The sequence below is a fragment of the Brachyhypopomus gauderio genome, chromosome 13 (genome assembly GCF_052324685.1).
Source record: "Brachyhypopomus gauderio isolate BG-103 chromosome 13, BGAUD_0.2, whole genome shotgun sequence".
NCBI lineage: Eukaryota > Metazoa > Chordata > Actinopteri > Gymnotiformes > Hypopomidae > Brachyhypopomus > Brachyhypopomus gauderio.
The window spans coordinates 16,772,200-16,792,473 of NC_135223.1; the positions used below are offsets into that span (position 1 = coordinate 16,772,200).

General features: G+C 38.7%; 1 protein-coding gene across 13 annotated transcripts in view; it reads right to left on the minus strand.

Moving 5' to 3' along the window:
• Positions 1 to 6,445: 6,445 nt before the first annotated feature.
• Positions 6,446 to 20,274, minus strand: part of LOC143474048 (uncharacterized) — a 63,119-nt gene continuing 49,290 nt past the window's right edge. For 6 of the 13 annotated variants that reach the window (XM_076971317.1, XM_076971312.1, XM_076971315.1 and 3 more), the window contains 10 exons: positions 19,608 to 19,841; positions 18,462 to 18,639; positions 17,441 to 17,494; positions 16,261 to 16,553; positions 15,117 to 15,188; positions 11,554 to 11,646; positions 10,816 to 10,897; positions 10,582 to 10,694; positions 7,597 to 7,768; positions 6,618 to 6,758 (listed from right to left, as the gene is read on the minus strand). In XM_076971317.1, coding sequence (XP_076827432.1) covers positions 6,751 to 6,758; positions 7,597 to 7,768; positions 10,582 to 10,694; positions 10,816 to 10,897; positions 11,554 to 11,646; positions 15,117 to 15,188; positions 16,261 to 16,553; positions 17,441 to 17,494; positions 18,462 to 18,639; positions 19,608 to 19,841 — 1,299 coding nt within the window. In that variant the 3' untranslated portion in view covers positions 6,618 to 6,750. Of the gene's footprint in view, positions 6,759 to 7,596; positions 7,769 to 10,581; positions 10,695 to 10,815; positions 10,898 to 11,553; positions 11,647 to 15,116; positions 15,189 to 16,260; positions 16,554 to 17,440; positions 17,495 to 18,461; positions 18,640 to 19,607; positions 19,842 to 20,274 lie in introns of all 13 variants that reach the window. The other 7 variants (XM_076971311.1, XM_076971316.1, XM_076971320.1 and 4 more) reach the window with 7 other exon arrangements.

The window sequence follows — 20,274 nt, forward strand, 5'->3', positions numbered from 1 at the left end:
TGTGAAATATAAACCTAACTTTTGAAGGTCCTTGCTTTCACTGGATGTGAAGGACACCATTAATTTATATGCGTTCATTTTCAAATTCTGTTCTGAACGTAAATTCGTACGTTTATTTTTTATTTATAGGGAGATGGGCCGCCAGTTGAATAGCCCTGCTTTAGATTGTTGCATTCACACCGAATACAAATGATATAACTACATGAATAGAACTTCATATTCTACCTTGTTAAAAATTACAGATACAGGGTTGCCAACTTTTCAAGATCGCCTGGAGTGAGATTTGAACCTGGAGGGGGTGGCGAGTGTAAATTGTTGACGGGGGGGGGCGGCGTAAATTGTTGTTGACGGGGCGGTGTAAAATGGACACAAATTAAGTATTATATCACGATCGATCGATCACCAGTGGTTGGCGCCAGAGCGAACTAGTAACTCATTGAATCATAGATGTGGATCAGAGGTAAATAAACTAGATTTTTTTTTCGGCGTGAGAAATCGGAAGTGTGGTGTGAGAGCGTGTGAAGACGGTCAAATGCGTATGTCTCACGCTCAGTGCGTGAGACTTGGCAACCCTGCAGATATATTTAGCTACTGTCAGTTGGCAGGCTAATAAGATGACTTAACGAGAAAACCTTTTGACTTAACGAGAAAACCTTTTTTCATGTTGGTTTACTTGTATTCCCAGCCGTCGCCAAACAAAAACGGGCGACGTTTTTTATATAAGGGTTTGAACTTTTCATATGCGTTTTTTTTTTTACTAAGATTAAGTTTAAATGTCACTATAAAATGTGAGCTTACTTTTTTTTAAAATTCTCAACGGTACTGACACAATAAATAATGGGGGATGGCCGATAATAGGAGCTATCAAACTAGCTATCTAGTTCTAATGTACTTCTAATATTTATGTAGCAAGGTTTCCTGGCCTGCTTCATTTGCACGACGTGGGGTGTCAAACTTACTCACTTGGTTTAAAGCAGGGGTACTCAACTGGCGGACCGCGGTCCGGATCCGGACCCAATCTCATTCCTGATTAACTGGATACGGACCAAAACAAAACCGTAGCATTTATTTCAGGGCTATTGAAAAAACACTCTGTCACGAGTGTTACATTTGCCACCCCCGCTCAACAACTTACGTTCGCCCCCCTCCCAACAACAAGCCTGCCTGGTTGACGCTTTGCGAGCGGCGCGAGGGTCCGCTCGGCGAAAATGACGTAATCGCTGTGGCTTCGCGTGTGCGCTGTCGGTTCGCGAGGTCGTGCACCTCTCGAATTTTGTAACTTTGCGCCGCGCTTCAGCGCAATGAACAAAGTCACGTTTTCAGGGTTCATACACCTTTATAAGGTGGAATTCAAGCACTTCTATGCCACTTTCAAGGTCCATTTCAATATTTCTCAGCATGTTAAACATAATTTAGTTAAAAAAACGCCCAATCTTCACGTCTTCACGTTCTCTCATGTTTCGTCCTGGAATTACAAGAGGCTCGTATTTGTTAACCTAATACAAGAGAACTATTCAGTCAGACAGATATTTGTTGTGAAACCAAGTAGTTACAATTTCAAGCATTTTAAAGTACTTTAACCTAAATTCCAGCACTTTTCAAACCCGAAACATATAGCAACATTAAAATTGGTCAGGTAAATGTTCATTCCCCTGTTTTGAGGGGTGTTTCTACCACATATCGTTTTGGACAAAACGCTTGCGAAAGTATAAACGCCTCCACCGTTCGCCCCCCCGCACAACAACAACGTTCGCCACCCCCCCCCCCCCCCCGCTCAACAACTTACGTTCGCCACCTACTCTCACACTGAAATGAATTCAAAACTTGAGAGCCCTGCTTATACATATAACTAGCTAACAAGGTACGTAGTTAATTTGAACAAAATATATCCGACATTGTAAAATACTGACAATCAAATGACCCACATTTTTTAATATCGGCACAAAAGATCGCAAGAAAAAAAAAGAAATTACAGCGGCAGACATGTCCCGCCATTTCTACGTGAGTGAGACCCATTGCCGTCTTAAGACCATCTCTAAGCAAAATTCTAAAACAGGACTTCAAGATTATCTAGATGTCCCTACCACTTCTAGATACATGTATTGATTTACAATATCAACCAGGAACAAATTTCTGGAGTATACAGATATGATAAAAAATTGAAGAACAGGTTGCTTAATTTGGCAATACGAAGTTGGAATAACTAGCTTTCACAACAGTTTATCACTTTGTCAGATTTGAAAGAGGACTCGAACATAAAATGGTTATTTTTTATTAACTTTTTACTAACTTCCTTTTTATTAATTTATTTTCTAAATATGTTACATTTTGTTATTTAAAGTGGCTTGTAAAAGTATTCATATCCCTTAAACATTTCCACATTTTGTCATCTTAAAACCACACTTAAATGTACTGAGATTTTAAGGGATAGACCAATGCACTTTTCAGATTTTTTATTAAAATTTTGAAAACCATGTATCATTTTCTTTCCACATCACAATTATGTGCTACTTTGTGTTGGCCTATCACTTAAAATCTCAAAAAAATACACGTTTGTGGTTGCAAGGTGACAAAATGTGAAAAAGTTTAAAGGGTGTGAATACGTCTGCAAGCCACTGTAACTGGAAGAAATGTTTTACAAAAAACAGACATGTGGTAGCCTATAGTAGCACTATGTTATCACTGAAAAAAGAGCCCAGAGGAAAATTACCCACAATGGAACCTTGGAGCACCACACAGGAAATAGCAGGAAATAAATATCACAAAATCTAAGGGATTTAAATAGATATCCAAAATAGTGTTTTACCATTTTCAGAAGGACTGAAGCCCCCTAAATATGCTCCAAAATCACATCAACACTGACAGTGCATTGTTTAAACTTAAGGTACATTTAAGTTATATTATTTAGTGATCCAGCTATCTCCCATGTCCTTACTGTATTGGACATACTTATTGTCCTATTATCCTACCAATTGTGATTGACGATCCACTCCATTTCATTTTCCCATATAGGGTTACTATGCACTTACTAGGCTCTATGATTCTGTCCCAATGGTTAAAGTTTTTAAAGGTTTTTAGTTCTAAAACTATTCAGAAAGTGTTTATCGTTCAAAATATACATTTAAAAACACGATTCATAATACATTAAACAATGTTTTTAAACACCATATTTTATTTAATGTTTAATAATCACATCACTAATTAACAATAGACCACAATAAACACTTCTTTCAAACCAGAAAATAAATTTAAAAATGAATGGAAAAAAAACAAACAAAAATTTGCAAAGGACAGTGCCTGCAAATAACAAATCTATTAAACACTTCCCATTTGTTCTGCATGCTTTTAGTATGCTTTTTAAAATTAGTATGCTCATATTAGCAGAAGCATGTCCAAGGGGCTTCTCACAACATTATATGGGCAATTTAAACAAAACATTTTATGTTGTACATGACTGCGAATTTTCTAAAGCCTCAATATGACTCAATCAAGGATGGTCTGCCTTATATTTATGTCTATATAATGGCATAAAGTGGCATGGCCAATTGCACACAGTGGACCTCTTCTCTCATTCATTGCCTCAGCAGGCACCCTGGTCCTTCAGAGCAGAATAAAAACAGTGCAAATCAAAATGATTTAATTCGATATTCACCTATAACATCTGGGCACTTTAATCATGGACTTCATATCTGCCTAACTGACAGTGTCATTTTAAGACTAGCAGTAGAAGATGGATAAGGAGCTATCAGAGACTCAATTATATTTATAAAGCTATTGTATGGATGCAAGTCACATGTTTATAAGCCACTCAGTGTAAGCTGGACTTCATCCACATGACGTTCAGTTTTGCAGGAGTCCTCAACACTACCCACAGCCACAAATTGCATACCAAAGCAATGGCAGTACAAAACAGAAACATGAGTCTCGCATGTTTAGTACATTATGTTTCAAAACCATTCTTTCACATCATGCCCTTACTTCAGGACAAAAAAGGCAGACCAGTAATAATAACAATAATAATAATAATAGAAATCATAATGATCTTGATAACTAATATTTGACAAGCGCACTCCCTAAAAACTTTTAAAGGTACAACAAAGATGTACTTAACACCCTTTTAAAACAATTATTTTTCTTATTTCCATCTTGTTTTTCCTTTCTGCGGCAATATTTAATGTATAAACCGTAAATATGTATTTACATAAAACCATGTGCTAGTAAGTGAGAAAGACCAAAAGCTGTTAAATGACGAACAGAGTACACTGCATCTGACAGAAAAATGGCTGCTGTCGGGCAAAGGGAATTGAGTTTAAAATGACCACATCTCTACTTACAAAAGCTCAAAGTTTGAAAGAAAATGTAGACCTTAAAGAAAAACATGCCCAAAGAATTTCATAGGTGAACAACCTAGCTAAAAAATAAAATAAAATAAAAATAAAATAAAATATCTACAAACCTTTCATTTTTCGGAAAATACTACTACATATCGTTTATTGTGCAGAACCCGAAATTAAATGTAGGATAACTTTTCTTCCACCTTTAGTTCAATACTGAGTAAATGATTTCTCATTAGTGCCAGTTTCTTCAAACAAGCATGAGATATATCTTCAGTATGGTTTCGAATAATGTTTATGTATTATTAAGCTTATTTGACATTCATTAAAGTTATGAAAACCTTCAACAGAATTAATAGCAGATGGGAAGGCAATTGATAATCAGATTTCTTTGATTGAAGTGTCTTTCATTCCATGTTCATTCTAGTTGATTTTAATTTCAAATACATTAGTTTAAAAAGCAGCCAAGACTGTAAAAGCATTTGTAACCCAAGAACGATTCATCATTAACGGTGCCATTATGGGAATATTTTGTTGATATCCCTAGCTTTTCTTGCATCACTGGTCTACTTTCTTCACTGTAGAATAAAGGCTGAACCATAGAACTATGTCACATCTACAGTTTTGCTGAACAATGCGCTGAAAGCAGAAAGCTATTTAAATGTGACCAAGACCAAATGCTACAAGAGAAATAAGCTACAATGTAATGGTCTGCTGCCTCTAACATCCTGTTGGAATATACGTATGACCATCTAATCACTGATTCATCAGATCACTCATCCTTTAATCAAGGCAATGCCGGCACTTTATACTTTCAGTCTCCAAAAACACTTTCAACAGACCAACAAGCACATCTGTGTATAGGTACATATGCACTCCAAATATTCTTCAAAATGCAACAACTAATCAAGCTAACGAAAAGGTTTTGACCCAAAAGGTGACATTCGCAGTGTCTCTGAATCTTCCCAAATGCAGCAGCTTATGCATGCTACTTCCAGTTTCAGGTAATTAAGGTAAGAGGCACAAACTTGAATAACACAAGGCTTCATTTTCCTTTCCTTCTCAAACATGCTTAAGCCATTATGCAAAGTCCACCCAACCTGCATGAGGGGAAAAACCCAAAACAAGTATATCTGGCATTGTCATCAGCATTTCATCAGCAGGTTCATGACGATCAACTCGCCTCAACTTCAAGCAAAGTCTTTCCTCTAGTGTTCAAAGGTCTTCCAATGCTTTCTCATATTCTAAAAAGGCTACACAAATGTCATTCATCATTTGCTGACCATGGACACTTTCAGACAACTATGTGGAACTGTGTCCAAGAATGAGAGTTTCACTTTCTGTGCATTTTAAGAACTTAATATCCTGTAGGCAGAGACCATTGTATTGCTTTACAAGAAGGAAACCAATAAAAGAGTCAAACATCTGAGCACAACTAAGAATGAAAAGTCAAATGAACGCAACACATCTCATAGCCACGGAGTTCACTCAAACACGCCATCACGGAAACACATAATTTCAGAGTTTTAGATAAGATACTGCTGAAACAGGCTACTTGTTTTAACTATGAGTCCAAGGAAGTGAATGGGAGTGAGCGTGGAGGATATTGAAGCAGGACAGTCAATGAATATTAGGGTGTCAAGACAACCCCACATGCTGATAAAGAGGTGCGACACAAAACTATGGTCTGACGTGCCTATGATGAGCATTTGCGTCAACTTGACAGACACAGGAGCACAGGTCATGTTGAACAGGTCATATCCTGTTCAACCATAACAATCCATATTGATTACACTATGAGAAATCAATTTTCTAAGACTGCAGTAATGAATAAGAGCAAACTATCCAGAATAAAATTAGAAAACATGGCCTATATCATGCTCTACTGGGCGGAGCTAGGACCGAATATCATGAGCTATTTAGATGAGGAGGGGCAGGTGAAGAGATTCTGCAAAATTAATTTCACCAGATCACCAGATTGAATACTCAAATACCCAAAGGACAAGGTTTCAACAGTTAACAGATGAGTGGAGAAATTCATGTCCGGAGTGTGGTGAGTGAGCCAAGGTTCCAACCCTGACCCTGGGATTCTGGGAAGAGGGCAGGGGATGTGGAAGAGCGAGGGAAGCCAGCAGTTGCCAAGGAGTCGTTGCATGAGACGCTGCTACGGAGCGGATGGGGGTGGGCAGGGCTGTCACCCAGGGAGGGCCAGGTTATGATGTCGGCTCCATGGTCCGTGCGAGAGCGGGCATTCTCGCGGAAGTTTAACTTGAAACACTCAATCTGCAGCGAAGAGGTATTGGAAAAGAGAAAAAAAACAGAACAGGAAGCAAGACAGAAGGAGAAGAAAGGGAGAGGACAGGGGAGTGAAAGGGGAATTGAAATGAACAGGGTGAAGTGACAGCAAAAAGTAGAATTAGATGCCTGAAAAATAAGAAGTCAAAATGATTTAGTCATCAAGGGCTTCGGAAGGAAGAACACGGAGTCTGTTGTATTTTTTCCCATAGAACATCAGAAGTACCACAATGAATTGAAAATATGTATGTAAAGTAAAAATGTGTATAAACATGGATATAATGAAATGAATAAAAAATTTTAATAGTGAAAAAATAAAATGTTTCTGAGTATTATAAATGGCATGAAAATTTGATATGAAACATTTATATTTATGACATTAGCCAATGCTCTTATCCAGAGCTTACTCTATTATTTTACCCTACCCTGTGATTGGATCATACAACAGTAAGTCAAACTGAGCTGTTTTACATCTCTGAACCAAAAGAACATTCACAAAGATTTATTTTAAACTGGGACTAATTTAAGCTTGCACATTGTCATTAGTCCGGTAGAAGCTTTTACAATGGTTTATTGTAAAGCACTGATAATAGTCCTTGCCTATAATATATGATCGGATGTTTACCAATGACAAACAATCTGCCAAAAAGTATGCCTCTTTGTATCAGTTCACTTAAAAGCAACAAAAGCAAGTCCCAATCAAGAACAACTGCCAGTTCTTCATACCGTATCAAACCAGGCCTTTGCACATTGATACAACTGCTTTACAACCTGCTTTTGCCAATTCAAATACACCACTTGTATATGTATTCACTCCCTAAGTAAAGCAGCACAGCTCCTAATTAAGACCATTTTTTAAAGCAACTGATTCAGTGGGAACTGTGCTAGTGTAATACATAACACACACATCCAAGAGAGAGGGTTGGAGTAGGCAGTGGCACTGGAGAAGGGTGCAACACAAACTTACTTGTCTCCGGGATGAGCGAGTCCAGACCCTGGGGGTCCCGGAGAGCCTCACCCCCACACGGAGTGCCCTCCTTCAGCCCATTCTCCTGAGCAGGGCCAGCTGCCGGCTGGGCTGCCAAGGAACCACTAGAGGGAGCCCCACTCCCCTCAACTGTCTCCTGTTCCCCCTCAGCCTAGAAACACATAGCAGTGTATCAATACAAAAGATGGTGATGAAATGGCAGTGGATTTGCCATGATGCATTGGGGTGGTGGTTGAGCTTAAATGTTTGAAGCGCTGCTCGTGGCTAATGTCATGCCTTAATGATGATACACATGAGAAAAGGAGAACAACAAAACAGTGTATTTACTGCTGCATTTATGAACACAACAAAAACAAAACTACACTTGATTAAAAATAAGAATAAAACTAAAAATTATGACAGCATATGGCATGAAACTAAAAGATAATATCCTGGATTTTTTTCACAACTTCAGTGAGAAAACATGCACATGGAGTCAGCTAGTTCAGAATGAAATGAAATGTTTCATTAATGTTTCAATGATTCCTCCAAATTCCCTAACTCTCCATTTGTGAGTGCAGACCATGTTCTCAATTAAAGGTAAGGTGTATGAAAAATTTTTAATGTGCAATGCAACAATTGACATTTGCCAATTTTTAAATGATGCTATGATACGATGCAACAAAATTCCTGTCAATTATATACAATCAAAGTATGCTCAACAGATATAGCAAATACATTTTAGTTTTATGTCAGCAGCAAACATTCATTAAGCTCCACTTCAATTAAATTCTTAAGATGGTTACTACGGAGAAGTTATTTTAATTATTTGATATAGACAGATGTACACTGAATAGACCCATATGAAGATTTGAAGTGATTGTGGAGCTGGAGAAAGTGAAGCACTCATCTTGAGGCAGACACACTGGGCAAATGTACTGTCATATTATACCTTACATTTCAAAATAAAAATTTTAACTAGTTTAACAGTAAATTATGAAAGGAATATAAATAAAATATATTTATATTCTTATAAATATAAAAAAATACTTGCAACTTTCCAACATGTCGCCACATTAGGCTGTAACAAACATTTTAAACTAATCATTAGTTTCCATTATTATAACGATGCCTATGCCAATGGGCATTGTTCTATTTTAAGGATACAAAGTACAGTATGTTGTGTAAAAGAGTTTGTGTGGATGAATATGTACAGATGGATAGTGCAGTCATGGGAAACTCTCATGCAGAAATGAATGGCCATAGGCTGAGGGGAAAGGTGACATCTCAACCAATAAAACAGGTTGATCAATAAAATCGTTGGAGGCTCTATCTGAAGCTACCCAAGAGATTCATGTCTTAATCCTCAATTTCAATCCTGGAAGGCCAAAACCTCACACATTTTAAAGTGCTCCCTAGTTTAAGAGACATGATTCATCCCATTAAAGCTTTTATCTTCAGTATTAGGGAATACGTTAATCTGTGCAGCACATTGGCCAGCAGGACTACACCTAGATAAATGAAATGAGATGATGCTTTAAGACATCCCATCCTTGATAATTTTGCACCCTAGACTTTCCTTTCAAAATGACAAAAAAGCCCTCTACAATTTATATTTGGTTCTCATCAACATCCACAAAGATGCCCATTTCAGTCTTTGAGGGCAAATCTTAACAACAGTTAGTGAGTTTAAAGGCTGTCAGATTCAAATAAACAGAATGCAGAACTTAAAGTGGATCTTGACTTACATGTTAAAACAAAAAAGCAGGAAATCAATGAGAAAACAATACAAATTTAATATTGACATGTTGTAAAGATGACTTTACAAAATTAACAAAACAACTGTCAGAAATTGCATATGGCCTTTCAAGAGGAAAGGGAAATGTTAAATGATGCACTGGTCTTATAATCTTGCAAGACAACACATTATTAGATGACTCACACTTACCACTAAATTTGTTTACCTAATAAAAGTTTTTTTTTCTTCTTCTCTATTTTTGGTGGGCAAAATAAGAAACATCTAACAATGTTTTAATAAAGCATTTGTTAAAAAGAAGGGCACTCAAGTCCTCCGAGTGCTCACATGTTTTGAAGTATGGGTTCTGGAATAATTTTGGACTGGTCTTCAAGAAATTCTTGAACATCCTTTACACTCTGCAGAACAGCTCATAAAAGATCTGGAGACTGGAGTTTTTAAGACTTCATCCTGGTGTTCATGGAGCAAGCCTAGAATTTATCTAGCAGTGTGTATCATTTTCATCTTATGATATTTCCAATTATTTTGTATCCACCACACATGTAATAGGCAACAGACATTCTACTGGGAATACATCCTTTGACATTCTCCAAACAAATTATAATGCAGGGAAAACAGGAAAGACCATGTATAAGGCCATATTACTTTTTTAATTGTCCAGGGGTTCAGGATGTGGACTCGGCTAGGTTGTGTATATGTCCATATGTTAGCAGTGGAAATGAGCAATAGCCCAACGACAGCTGTAAATCCAGTTTGTATACAGTTTGACACTAAGATGGTGATTCAGTGCTGTGGTCACTGGTGTAGCTGAATTTGTGCGCTGTTTATTGATTGTCTTGCTAATTGTCTGGCCATGCCCTGTGGCTGAGGAGTGCTTTATCGGTGAACTGCTTCATTGGGCTCTGTCTCAAATGTCTTTGAAAATTAGCACTTATTTTCATTATTTGACATAGTTTATAAATGACACATACTGCTAAATAACCTGAAATTAATCTGCATGCATGTAATTGCATTAGTTACTTCAAAGTCCTTCCCTTAAAACTTTTTCAGAATCATATTCAATTCATAAATGATTTAGCAATGGTTACATATATAATTAATACCAATTATCAGCTAAATGTACATACTTTATTTATTATGCAGGCATCTTGAAGACTGGGACTCTAATAAAGGTACCTGTGTAAGTAAAACTAGTGAAAAGTGCAATGTTTCCTTTCCCCCAAACTCACCTTAATATTCCCTCCACCAGGCGCATGGCTGACGTTGTCCAAAGAACCCACCTTAGGCTGGGCTTTGTCTTTGAAGTTCACTTTATGAGACTCGATCTTAACTTCTCCACCGCCTACAAAAAACATTCAAATCCACAACAACACCCAACAGTTTCTTTTTTTTCTGCTTTCATCTAACCCAAAATGCTTCTTGGTAAAGTATGTGAGTAGGTACAGGACCTTGTTTGGCCTTACCTGGCTTGTGCTTAATGTTGATTTTTGAGCCACACTTTGAGGTCACTTTACTGACATCAACTTTCTTAGTGAGAATATGAACCTGAGAACACATCAAACAGGCTCCTATAAAAGCATGGTATGTGTGTTTTACTGTTCTATCCTAGTGATGAAGGAGCCCATCGAACATCTGTTGCCTTGTTTGTGCCACAAAAAATCAAAATCCACATGCAGTGCAGAAAAATCAACGCATGCTGGCATGCCACTCACGGGAAGGCATAGAACACTCAAAATATACAAAAGGGAAGCTGAAATGATTGATTTAGCTTAGACAAATGAGCTTTGTTGACACCTTTACTGGCAGTGCTATTTAAACAGTTCAGAGGAAGAGAATTACCATCTAAAAGAGGAGGGCTCAAGAGAATAAAGAAGTATGGAAGAATAAGAAATGCACTATATCATTAAATAATGTCAGGCGGTGTGGTGGTAGCTATGAAGTGACATTAAAATTCAAACTGCTGTTACTGAACAGTGGGCTGAGAAGGGCTGATCTTCAGCAAAATGCAGTTCAATACAAGCAAGACTACACCCACTATTAGCATATAGCCTGTACTTCAAATGAATTTATTCACAAATTAAAGTGACTGGAATTTAATCCTGGTCTATTTTTGCAAAGAAGGACCGAGGTCTGGGATAAAAAGACTCCTGTGGCTTGGTTTTGCTGATAGCGGTTTTGTCACATGCAGTAACTGTACTTACGTTCCCTCCACCAGGGACATGCTTGATATTATCCTTAGAACCCAAGCGAGATGTAACATGGCTGTAGTCCACCTTTTTGGAGACTATCTGAACCTACAACACAGCATGGCGGGCAGAGAGCAGAAGGACACCGGGGATCACCATGTCAGAGGAAGACAGGACAAAGAGAGAAAGCTGAAGCACCTAGAAGCTTACGTGGGACTCCTTGACATAACGGGTGAAGCGCCTGATTAGACTAGAAACTACAGTAAACTGCTGTGTATGTGCCATGCTGTGTTTAAAATAGCAGTCCTAGTTAGGAAGAGCAAAATAACTTCAACAAAAGAAAAGCCCTTCTCCACTGTAAAAGAGAAGCCATTGTGATATTAGTATCATGAATAAATGAGGCTAAATGTCTTATATGTATGTCCATATCACTGAATTACAATGCAGTTACACATTTATGCCATGTAGCAGAGGATATAAAATCAATATAAATTTACAAATATATTTTGCACTCTGGACATAACACGGGACATTTGGACTCATTAATGAAAAGCACACAATAAATTACTTTCACATTTATCAAAGCGTAATTTAGACTATTGCAGTTTGAAGCCCGGATCGGTAATTGTTGAAAGAGCACTAGGGTGTCCCAGTGACCTACGGTTTAAGAACACAAACAACATGGCATAATTCTGGTCTACAGAGTGCAAGGTTTTTGTAGAAAATATTTCTGCATGACTGATTATATTGCCAGCTATGTTCCCTTTTAGTATTTTGATTGATGAATATATTTCCAGCTATGTTCCCTTTTAGTATTTTCATTGCAGTGAAGACAAAGATTTTCTACTGAGCAATGATCATACATTCAGCCACACCAATTTCTGGGCAAACTTTAACTTGTAATCAAAGGATAAATAAACACAGGCAGGTGCCGTGCAGATCTTGCCATGCATGGTTAACGTTTCCAAAACTGTTGATCCAAACATGAGAAATTCATGCAGTGAGCTGGTACTACAGCATGCCTGTCTCATGAATGGTCAGGGAAGTGCCCAGTCCAGATGGAACTACCCCAGAAGCTGGTAACTGTGGGCCTCCCCCACTTCTCCACTTTATCACTGTGCTTATGCCAAGAAACTCAAATGTGGCACCACCATTAGCAACGCAACATATCATACAATGATGCAATGCAGTTTCATTCTACAGCTGAATATGTGTAAGCTAGTCCTATATCTGCAAGCTAGTCCTAAAGACAATGACATGCCAACGACTTACATTTAAATATGCAGTTTCTGCACATTAACCACATCAGGGTTTGAGTGGAAGTTTTTAGCAGCATAATGATCTGCATTTTCGTTGTGCATCACAGTACAAATTTCACACCTGTCAAAAGAACCAAATGCTGTCTACAAATAAACTAGCTGCAAAAGCACCTAAAATGGCTTCCAGCTATTTTGTTAACTTTTGAGGAGTTCCTATAGACAGATCTGGAAATGTTACCTTTTATCACCATGAAGAAAAAGTTCAGCAGAAAAAAAGGTCAGTTCTGTAATACTTTGCGAAATCCAAATGGTAAATTTTTTTAAATCAAAATGCTAAATTATATAATACGCAAATTAGTAAGAATAGTAGATTGTTCCTATACGATTTGTTTGTTCAAGAATAAATGAAAAAGAAAAAAAAACAGGTCAAGATTCACATAACAAGAATTAATGCACATCTTAAGTTTCTCTTCAGTGTTGCCCACAAGATGACCAAAGAATCAGGATTCACCTACAGATGATTTTGAGCTCCTCACATCTGTAAAATGTCTGACTGGGGCTTCAACATATGACAGTTGCCCACCAAACTGACGGTTTGGTTTAGTTTCTAGGCTAAACTATAGAATAGGGAGAATACATTTGTGAACGTGCACATTCACAGAAATGTGCCCGCACAACACTCCCACACACATGCATACAGTGTCAGCAGTTCAGTCATATGCAAGTGGCAAATTTCTCTGGGATTTTTATATCACTGAAACACTGAAATTATGTTGAGTGATAAAACCTTAATGGTAGGCAAATTAGATGAAAAGAAGTGCTACTGTGCTTGCTCTGCCCTCAGTTTCTAACCTGTCATGCTACATCTTGAAACATGACAGGTACATTGACGAGAATGAGTGCAGTTAGTGTAAACTCCAGGACAAAGCTCAGCGCGGACAGTTAAGCCACAACATCTCATCATTCCTCATAATGCATTATAATGACTCTGTACTCAAAAAAAGAAAGGAATTCGTGCTAGATAATCCATATATACGTGGGCTCACTACCTAACCTTTGCAACAACAAAAATATACCATGCACATTCATTGTGCCCACTTTACTAGGCACACCATTCTCACTGTACAGGTGACGATTCCTTTAGAATGAACTATACAAATTTTATTACTACTAGTTTTTAAATCACTTGAAGAATTAGCACCTTTTTATATCTGAGTACCTAGATTATAATGTCATTACATTGTCAAAGGGTCTTAATGTCACCTAATGTAATCATTCTCCATGACTTTTCTTGTGTTATATTTTGTGTTCACTTTTATATTACAATCATCTTTTACTTGCAATGTTAGTTGCTAGTTTGTATGTATACAATGTATGACATAATATTAATACTGTATATACCAAATTCATCGCTTTTCATTTATTTAGCAATAGTTATATTGTTTTTCTTGACAACCCTATTATTTCTTGTTTTCATTTTAAATTGTAAAGCACAGGGGCTATTTACATGATGTTTATCATCATCATTATTAGTATTAGTAGTGGTAGTAAAATAGTTTCCCTTCACAAACTGTCAGCCAACTTGTACCATCTTCATCCTTCTACTGTTCATGAAATTCAAGCTATTTGAACATTATTTAGGTGGCACCATAGCAGTGAGAGTGACAATGCAGTGCACATGTGCACAGGATACATGGGTGAAAATGCATAGGGAATCTGCATAAGAAATCTTTTATCTGTTTGTGGGTAATGTGTCTTTAGCAGACAGGTTTTCAGACAGGTCTCAAATAGCAAACGTTTCTCATATGTAGTCATTACCATTCAAAGGAAGGGCTTAAATCTAAAAGGTGTTAGAAAGATCATACTTTAAAGCATCTGTATTAGAATATGAATAGACAGATCCAGCTAACAAGTAAAAAAGAAACAACATAACCAGGATCTGTTTAATTTATCACAAGACTAAGGTATGTTTTATTTATGCCATTATTGAATACTAAAATACGACTGAACAGCTAAGGAAAGGGTCTAAAGACTTTTGCATTACATTTTATCTGTGAAGGAGAGAGCATGTGTGGGCAGAAGACATGAAAAATAGTACCAAGGAAACCAAACAGAAGCAAAGAGAACCTGGAAGGAAGGAAGAGAATGAAGAGGACAGAGACAGACAGTGGTAGTCTGATGGAGAGATAAAACAGAGACAAAAAGAGTATAGGCAGACAGATAAGAAAAGGCATAGACAGAAACAGACAGAGACCCAAGGGATTATGGGAGATAACTACAGCTGGTTGGAATGGGGTGTAGGAGATGGCATGAACTCACTTTGCCCTGGCTGGTCTCCTTGGAGAGGGAGCCCTGAGTCTGAGTGTCTGTCCTGCTTTGAGAAAGAGTGACCTGGGGAGACAACCCCAAATCACCCTGGGTCAGTCACCCACACCAGAACATTTATCCTTTTTTTTTTTTTAGCTAGGCTACCAAATGGTAAAATGGGCAAAAGGACAACCATCATGGAGGGCATGTAAGACGAATATGATTTGCTCTGTTGTTGTTCAGTAGAATTGCGCAGATCTCTCCTCCATCCTAATCACAAAGCCATGCACTTTATTGCTTCACTGGACACACTGTGATGTCATGCTCGAAGGTCATGCGGATTATACAGCTGAACTGTATGAATTGAACTTTATGAATCAGAATGGATCATGCCCTCATATCGCACTGTTGATATTAGCAGTGACAGAATATGTTTCTTTGGCAAAGGGTAATGGTGACAAAACATTATCTGGTTAGGTCCAAGGAGGAAATTCATCCAGGGAAAAGATTAATGGGGTAAAATATAAGAACATGAAAATGGTAGAATGGCATTCCAGGTGGAGAAAAGGTGGTAATTACGGCACAAACATTGTGATTGTCAGGTGAAAGGTGTGCTTGTAGTGAGAAAGAAAAAGAACAATCCATTAGACTTAATCTGCATTGCATCAAGAAAGGAAAGGCAAGGTACAGATTAATGTTTTACGATGTCTAAGTAAAGAACAACCACCACTGGGCCATGCAGTACAGGGAATCGCTGTTTTGCATCTTACGAAAACAGACTTGTCATTAGGAGAAGAAAGATATGCATGATGAGAAGTTTATTTTTAGAAACTCTACATGATCTGCATGATCTACATGAAAATGACTGATGGTTCTTTTGCACATCACAGTGCTTATCAATATGTTTCATGGGTGTGTACTGTCACACATGCACTTCAGAGTATTTAGACATGTATACAGTATGTCTGCTGATGGGCTCTAGTGCTATTCTGCTGCCAAATGGATCTATTTAACATGGGTCATTATAAAATTCAAGCCAAACTTGGAACCTAGACCTGGGATGAAAGCAGCAAGTGCCCCCCCTCTGTTGAACTCTTAATGAATGAGAGGCAGGACAAACACTGCCCCGTGTGGGGGCGGACATATAACCTCATACCTTGCCTCCTCCAGGCTGGTGTTTGATGTTGTCTGTGGATCCAATCTTGGACCGCACACTTTTAATATCAGGGCCTGTGGCAGTAGCAGGCCGAGTGCTGGTCCGGGCGGTGGTACTGGTCGTAGTGGTGGTGGAGCTCACTCTGGGGGCACGGGGCACTGGGGGCTTTCTCTCTGGCACCGCAGTGGTCGAGGTGCTAGTGGAAGTGGGAGGCTTAGTGGTACGGGGCCGAGGTGTGGTGCTGCTGGTAGAGGTAGAGGGTTTGGGAGTTGTAGTTTTCGATCTGGCTAACTCTGTATTGAAGGTGAAATAAAATAAAGAAAGGGAAGATGAGGAATAGTTAAGAATTACATTAGTCGCAATACTGTGTAGACTGAGAAGAATGTACTATAGCACTTTTTTCCTAAAAGCTTCAGCCAGTATACCTAAGGCACACCGCTATTAACATCAGTCTATCTGTCTATTATTTAGTTTACCTTAATGAGTTACTAGCAATGGTGAAGCTGTATTACCCAACAAACACCATCCCCCAAAAACCCTGTGCAACACTCTCTGCCAAATGATCCACCAAAGTGAAAAAAGGAAAGAAAAAAAAAATGACAGGACCATTTATAGTATAACAGTGTCTTTTCGGGAATGTGCAATTTCAGGATTAAACTAAAGCAAATGATTGTGTCATTGGTTTGATGCTGATCTACTGAGGATGTGAGGGAATTCTTCTAATGAATGGCACCAAAAAGCATAAAATATGAGACTGTAGAAGAAAGGGAACCAAGGGCTTCATCCTTGTACAGCTGCCAAAGTCAGTGCAGGTGGATACATCTGAACATCTAGAAAGGCTGCTGAAATGAGAATGCCCTCTGCCCCCCTTTCAGAATGTATAAAATCCATCATGTACTTAAAAATTCACAAAAAAAACAAAAACATGAGACTACCATGAGAGCTTGTGTAGAGAGTAAGGATCAGCATGCCAGGAAGCAATGGCCAGCAGCTTTACACAGACAGGGATTACCCAGAGTGCTGTGCTCCCTGCATCTCCTGCCCTTAGAGATTTAGCAGGGCTAATCATGTCTGCCTCAGCCTTGCGTACATCACTCGAGTATCCCCCCTGGATGTCTGCCTCTGGTAATGATTCTGAGGTTATATGACGCACTGCTGCTCCTAAATGAACCTGATGTACCTGCAGTTTTCGGCTTCTTCTCTTCGGCCACTTTGTTCTCGGTCTTTGTTGTTGCTAAACATAGAAAATAGATGTTTGAGTTATGACTTTTTGATTGATATCAAGTAAAAGAAAAAATGCCATTTTCACTGGAGCACAACATTCATAAATGTCAATGCTACAAAGTGCTATATGACATTTGTCCAATCTAATAGCAACTGAACATGTTTTGATGAGTTGTGCTGTATGGTCTGTATACACAGTGACTCTTCAAATGAAAAACTATGACATAGAAGTGCAGAGTGGTGACCCATGCACAACATCCCATATTTTAATACACCAAAAAGTAAAGAAGATTAAAGAAAATCTTTAGAATGAATAACTACCATCTAGTCACACACAGAAGCTGCTTGTCTGGCAGGGATATTATAAGTCCTATTTAAAATGTACATTTTCAGTTATAACCTGGCATTTCTGTATATGAAGCTTACTAATAGTTTGCATCTATACATTCTCTAAAGACATGGTGTATTTTTCTCTTTATGGTTGTCTGACAAATCTTGCACAACATCCTGGATTGTTTTTGTTGTGCCTTATCAATGTGCCAAATGTATCAGTGTTGATTTAGACATAAATTATTTCCTCCGCTGATTTACGATGGTCTTTTTAAAGTTTTGGTCTCTTTTATATTTTATTTTGTTTTTATTTATTTTTCTCCTGGCCAGTTGGGTATCTTCAAATAGTAAATATTTGGTATATTTGGCACATTGATAAGGTGCAACAATCCACTGGTGACATTAAAAATGGCAAATGGCAAAATTGTGGTACACTACAGTAGTGGAGGAGTGGAAAATACTTTCATTCATTTGGGGTAATAAAACATTCATAATATGTATAATAGCTATATATATATAATCTATATATCTATATAATATTCTATATGTCTAATAACTATAATAACTATCTGCTTACCGGACAAAATCCAGAGGTATGTAGCCCCAGTGAGTGTGTAGTGATGCGTGTGTGTGTGTGGTAGACTCACCCAGAGAGCGGCGTGCGGTGGGGACAGGGGCGCTGGTTGTGGTGCGGGAGGTGAGTGGCGTGCGGCTGCTTGTGGCGGGTTTGCTTGCTGCCGTAGCAGACGTACCGTTTTTGGGGGTTGCGGTGCGGGCCGGAGCAGTGGAGGCCTTTGGCACAGGGGGGCGACTCTCTGCAGTCGTCTGGAAGACAAGTAGACACACCATAGCTAAGATGGAGGAACTCGGGACACTCAACCCATAACATAAACAACAGGAACCATGATTGATCCTGTATGTCATCTGGAAGAACATGCAGAACATGATGCATCTGGCACCCAGTCCCATTAGGTCACGGGCTTCATTACCAGCGAGGACACGTACAGTCACTCTGATAAATATGCAAGTCGCCAAATGCTGCACATGCAAATGAGCTAAACTACGAATCCAGACTTCATCTACGAATGACCACATATTTCTTAAAAGGTTACCAACAGCACTACATTTGGAGAGGTGATCACCAGAGGTGACATTTCGTTCATTACCCTAAACATGCAATGATAAGTAATGATAAGTTTACATTTATTAATGATAGAAAATATTCCATGTTTTCTGTCCATGTAACCTTGAATAAGGCAACAGAGCATTTCCATCAACTAAATTTCTCTGATTATTACAGGAATATCTGTGTCTTTTACTGGAATATCGCAGTGGTATACAATGACCAAAAAAATCCTTTGTCTGTTTAAATATCCCTGCCTATGGGAGTTAGAGAGGTAAATCTTACTCTTCCAACGAGAGAGAGAGAGAGAGAGAGAGAGAGAGAGAGAGAGAGAGAGAGAGAGAGAGAGAGAGAGAGAGAGAGAGAGAGATATATATATATATATATATATATATATATATATATATATATATATATATATATATATATATATATATATATATATATATATAAAATATAAAATACTTTAAGGGCACATTAGAAATAGAAGTATAATATGGTACAACAACTTCTGCAGGCGTTTGATATGGTTGAGCACAGACACCTTCACAGGTGGATCACAGAGAGGGCACGCAGGTTTGGCACAAGGGCAGGACCAAACGTGCAGGGGTGCACCTGGGTTTCAGAAAGGGGGCCTTTCCAGTCCCCTCAGGAGGGCAAAGGGACTCACCTTAAGCTTGACCTCACTGTGTGAGGTTGTGGTTGTGGCGGAGGGGCGGCTGGCAGCCGAAGCTGCCCGCTTGGTGCCAGCCGGGGGTGCGGGTGCCTTGGGCATGGGTGCTTTTTTGCTGAGGGTGGCGGAGGTGGAGGTAGGGGTCAGACGCTTGGGAGCGGCCGCAGCAGCGTTGCACAGCGCGCTCGGCCGGGGCTTGGCCGAACTAGGTTTGGTTGCCCCGGCAACGGGCTGCATGGATGGACGGACCCAACAAATGGAGAGCAAACGAGTAACAAAAGAATAAAAAGGACAAATGATAACAGCGCAGGATATAAGCAGCGGAAGCAGCACTAGCTAACACGTTTACTCCAACTCATTAGACTGACCAGCACTACGGTACATAAAATATTCAGTCCATTGCGCGTGACAGAAGTAAGCAAAGGAAAGGAGCTTAGGACAATGGAAGATGGACCAAGCTTCTGATAACGTGATACATGAAACTAAATATTTAATGTATGCTTAATAATGCTGAGGTCTCTTCCTATTGATTTCTGTGTGTGTGTGTGTGTGTGTGTGTGTGTGTGTGTGTGTGTGTGTGTGTGTGTGTGTGTGTGTGTGTGTGTGTGTGTGTGTATAATAACACACAAAACATGTTTTCTCGTTAGCAGCAGTAAGAGCAACA